This window comes from Condylura cristata, unplaced genomic scaffold (assembly GCF_000260355.1).
Source record: "Condylura cristata isolate star-nosed mole 26May11 unplaced genomic scaffold, ConCri1.0 scaffold00025, whole genome shotgun sequence".
Lineage (NCBI taxonomy): Eukaryota > Metazoa > Chordata > Mammalia > Eulipotyphla > Talpidae > Condylura > Condylura cristata.
In genome coordinates, this window is record NW_004567126.1 from 27,087,598 (window position 1) to 27,090,924 (window position 3,327).

At 52.3% G+C, this 3,327-nt stretch overlaps 1 protein-coding gene across 1 annotated transcript; it reads left to right on the plus strand.

Moving 5' to 3' along the window:
* The first annotated feature begins 208 nt into the window (after positions 1-208).
* On the plus strand, positions 209-3,073 carry CD70 (CD70 molecule). The gene is made up of 3 exons (XM_004688858.1): positions 209-355; positions 1,145-1,178; positions 2,685-3,073. The coding sequence occupies exons 1-3, from the start codon at positions 209-211 to the stop codon at positions 3,071-3,073; spliced, it is 570 nt and encodes a 189-aa protein (XP_004688915.1).
* The last annotated feature ends 254 nt before the right edge of the window (positions 3,074-3,327 follow it).

A 3,327-nucleotide genomic window follows, 5' to 3' on the forward strand; every position in this document is an offset into this window, starting at 1 on the left:
AGAAGGTTGAGGGGATTTCCCTGCACGGCTGAGTAGTTCTTCCCCTTGGCTGGACATCCCCAGAACGGGGCGGGTCCTAGGCAAGTTGAGACAGGCTCAGGCCCCACAGCTGCAGAAAGGCTGAGGTTTCTGTGTTCTTCCTGGCTGTCCTCTGCGCATCCCTCGCGCCACCAGCGCTTAGCAGATGCTGCGCCAGCCGAGGACCACGATGACCGAGGAGCGCCCAAGCTGTCCGCTGCCCCGCCTGTCCTGGCTGACCTTCCTGCGGGTTGCTTGGCCGCTGGTTTTCCTAGGTGCGGCAATCTTCTGCCTCTGCCGGTGCCTGACAGGGCAAAAGCAGTGCGAGCAACCAGGGGTGAGTAAAGGAGGGAGGGTGAGAAACACACAGCCCACTTGCTCGAAGAGCTTGAGAAGCTCGGGCTGGGACCCGCCCGGGCTGGGACCCGCCCGGCGCGCGGGCGCGGGCGCAGGGCGCCGAGGGGACGTGAGAACTGGGAAGAGAATCAATGAGGGCAGAGAGACCGTGAGCCAGAGCAGACTCGGAGGCAGACTGCCGAACGTAGAGTTCTTAAAACAAAGCCAGAGCGGAGCAAAAGGCAGGGCAAGTCTGCAGGTCGTTGCTGCGGAGAGTCGGCTCTGCCCAGGAGGTAAATCCCAGGTGGGGATCCCGGGGAGGGGAGGATGCATCTGTGGAGGGTACACCGGACGTGAGCGTGGAAAGAAAAATGATTTGTCTTTGGTGTTCCCCAGCAGGCTGACTCAGAGGCTCTGGGAAGCTTCACAGAGCTGGGAGGGAGGGGATTCTGGGCAATTCCATGGGCGGGATGAACAGCGGGCACTCTCCTCCTAGGCGTCCTGAGCACCTCCCGCCGCCTGCTGCAGCACCGGGCTGGGGCTGGGGGTGCGTGCGAAAGGCGCGAGCCTCCAGTGCAGAGACGAAGCTGTGTCCCCATCCCCGTTAAGCCAGGAAATTAAGGAATTCTTTTGAAGTTCTTGTCTATATGCTCTGGACTGGTTCAATCCACTTCTCTTGAAGCGATCTTAGCACATGGTCTGAATCATGGGATAAAGGGGTGTCGGGTGACTGAGCCAGGGAAGACCTTGGTGTTTACCTCCCCGCCCTGTTTTCTATTCTTTCCTGCAGTGGGACATCGCTGAACTGCAGTTAAATCACACAGGTAACAGGAGTGCATGTGTGTGTGCAAGCAAAAGAAAGGGAAGGAGAGAGGAGAGAAACGCCATTAGGCTGCTGAGACGAAGCCACGGACCAGGTGGCTTGTAGTAACAGTCGTTTCTAGAGGCTGGAGGGCCTCCCCCAGATGCTGCCCTTGGGTAGAGGGTGAGGCCCACTCCGGTCTGTTGAAAACCCTCTCACTGGGTGACGGTTCACATGGGCCCTTTCCCAGGCCAGAAGGGAAAGAGCTCACTGGTGTCTCCGTTTATTATTGTGATAGAATTGATATATGATATGTTAGTTTTAGGTGTACACTGATGATTCAGTATTTCTATATATTGACAAATGACCACCACAGTAAATCTAGTCAACACCCATCACCATACACAGTTACCAGTATTTTTCTCATGCGATCGGAGCTCTTTTTTTATTACAATGGTTTATTTTTACACCATTTTGTGCCTTTTTCCATCTCGGTTGTCATCCCCGGGGGCTTCCCATCACCAAGTTACCCGTGTGCCATCACCAGAGTCCAGTGCGCTCCCCCCACTCATCCATTTTTGATCCCATTCCCCACTCCACTTCCGTAAAATGTCTCTGGTCTATAGTTGTTCATTATTATTATTATTTCCTCCCCCACCCCGGGTCCTTTATGCTCCTGCTATGAGCAAAGCCATCCAGTATTTTTCTTTTTCTTTCTGGCTTATTTCACTAAGCGTGACCCCCTCCAGCTCCATCTATGTTGCTGCAAAAGGCCATGCTAAGAACTTTTAAGCTCTACTCTTCCTGGCCATGCCCACTCAGGGCACTATAGGGCACATGTCACCACACCTAGGATATTGGAGTCACCCTCACCCCTGCAGGACATTTTTAACTGACCACTGAAAGTCCATACCTTTTGATCACCTTCACCCATTTGGCCTATCTCATCCCCAAACTCTGGAAACCACCGATCTCTTTGGCTTGGGGGCATTTTTTTAAGTTCCACATGTAAGTGATGTCATATGGTATTTGTCTTTCCAAGAATCACGTATCTTACCTAGTACCATGCCCTCAAAATCGATTCATGGTGTCCAAAATGACAAGATTGTTTTTTATGACCAATTAATATTCCATTGTATATAGACAGGTATGTGCAACATAGTGATATTTCTGTCAATGACAGGTCACATCTACAGCCGCAGTCCTAGTAGGCTGAGCTGCCTAGTTTGTAGCATCACATTCTATGATTTTGCCCAACAAATTCACCCAAAAATGCATTTCTCGCCATCTCAGAACTTATATTCTTTATCCATTCATACATCTATGGACATAGGCCTCTATTATATGGGCACTAATCCCACTCAGGATGGCGCCATCCTTACGCCCTAATCCCCTCCCAAAGTGCACCTCCTGATGCCTTATACTTGGCGATTAAGTTTCAACACAGGGATTTTGGGCCTTTGGTCTATAGCACTCATTTTCCCTGAGATTCCATCCTTATACACACACCCCACCCCTCTGCCTCCAGGACCACGGCAGGACCCCAGGCTGCACTGGCAGGGAGGTCCAGCCCTGGGCCGTTCCTTCTTACATGGACCCCAGCTAGACGACGGGCAGCTGCGTGTCCAGCGCAATGGCATCTACAGGCTGCACGTGCAGGTGACATTGATCAACTGTTCCTCTTCGACACAGACCACCAGGCCCCACAGAGCCACCCTGACTGTGGGCATCTGTTACCCCACTGCCCGGAGCATCAGTCTGCTGAGGATCAAATTCCATGGGGGTTGCACTGTCGCCTCCCAGCGCCTGACACCCTTGTCCCAAGGGGATATACTTTGCACCAACCTCACTCTGCCACTGCTGCCATCCCCAAATGCTGATGAGACCTTTTTTGGGGTTCAATGGGTACAGCCCTAGCCATTGTACTTCCTGGCCCAGACTTGTTTTCTAGAGTATTTTTCTTTTATTTTTCTTTATTAAATTCTTTTACCAATAAACTACCTCTGTGGTCCTCCCTGGTGGCACAAGGGGCAAGTCTCAGCACTATGAGGCTATCCACAGCCACTGCAGCAGGAGTTCGATCCCCAACCAGGGAGCTGATCCACTGACAAAGCAGACCTCTCCTGTCTCTCCTGCTGCTCCCCTCAGCAATGGATTTCAGTCCATCTGCC

Excerpts from the sequence above, each read along its gene's own strand:
- CD70 (XM_004688858.1), top strand. The coding sequence starts at position 209 with ATGACCGAGGAGCGCCCAAGCTGTCCGCTGCCCCGCCTGTCCTGGCTG. Across the intron at positions 356-1,144 it reads AGCAGTGCGAGCAACCAGGG|TGGGACATCGCTGAACTGCA; the intron begins GTGAGTAAAGGA and ends TCTTTCCTGCAG. Across the intron at positions 1,179-2,684 it reads ACTGCAGTTAAATCACACAG|GACCACGGCAGGACCCCAGG; the intron begins GTAACAGGAGTG and ends CTCTGCCTCCAG.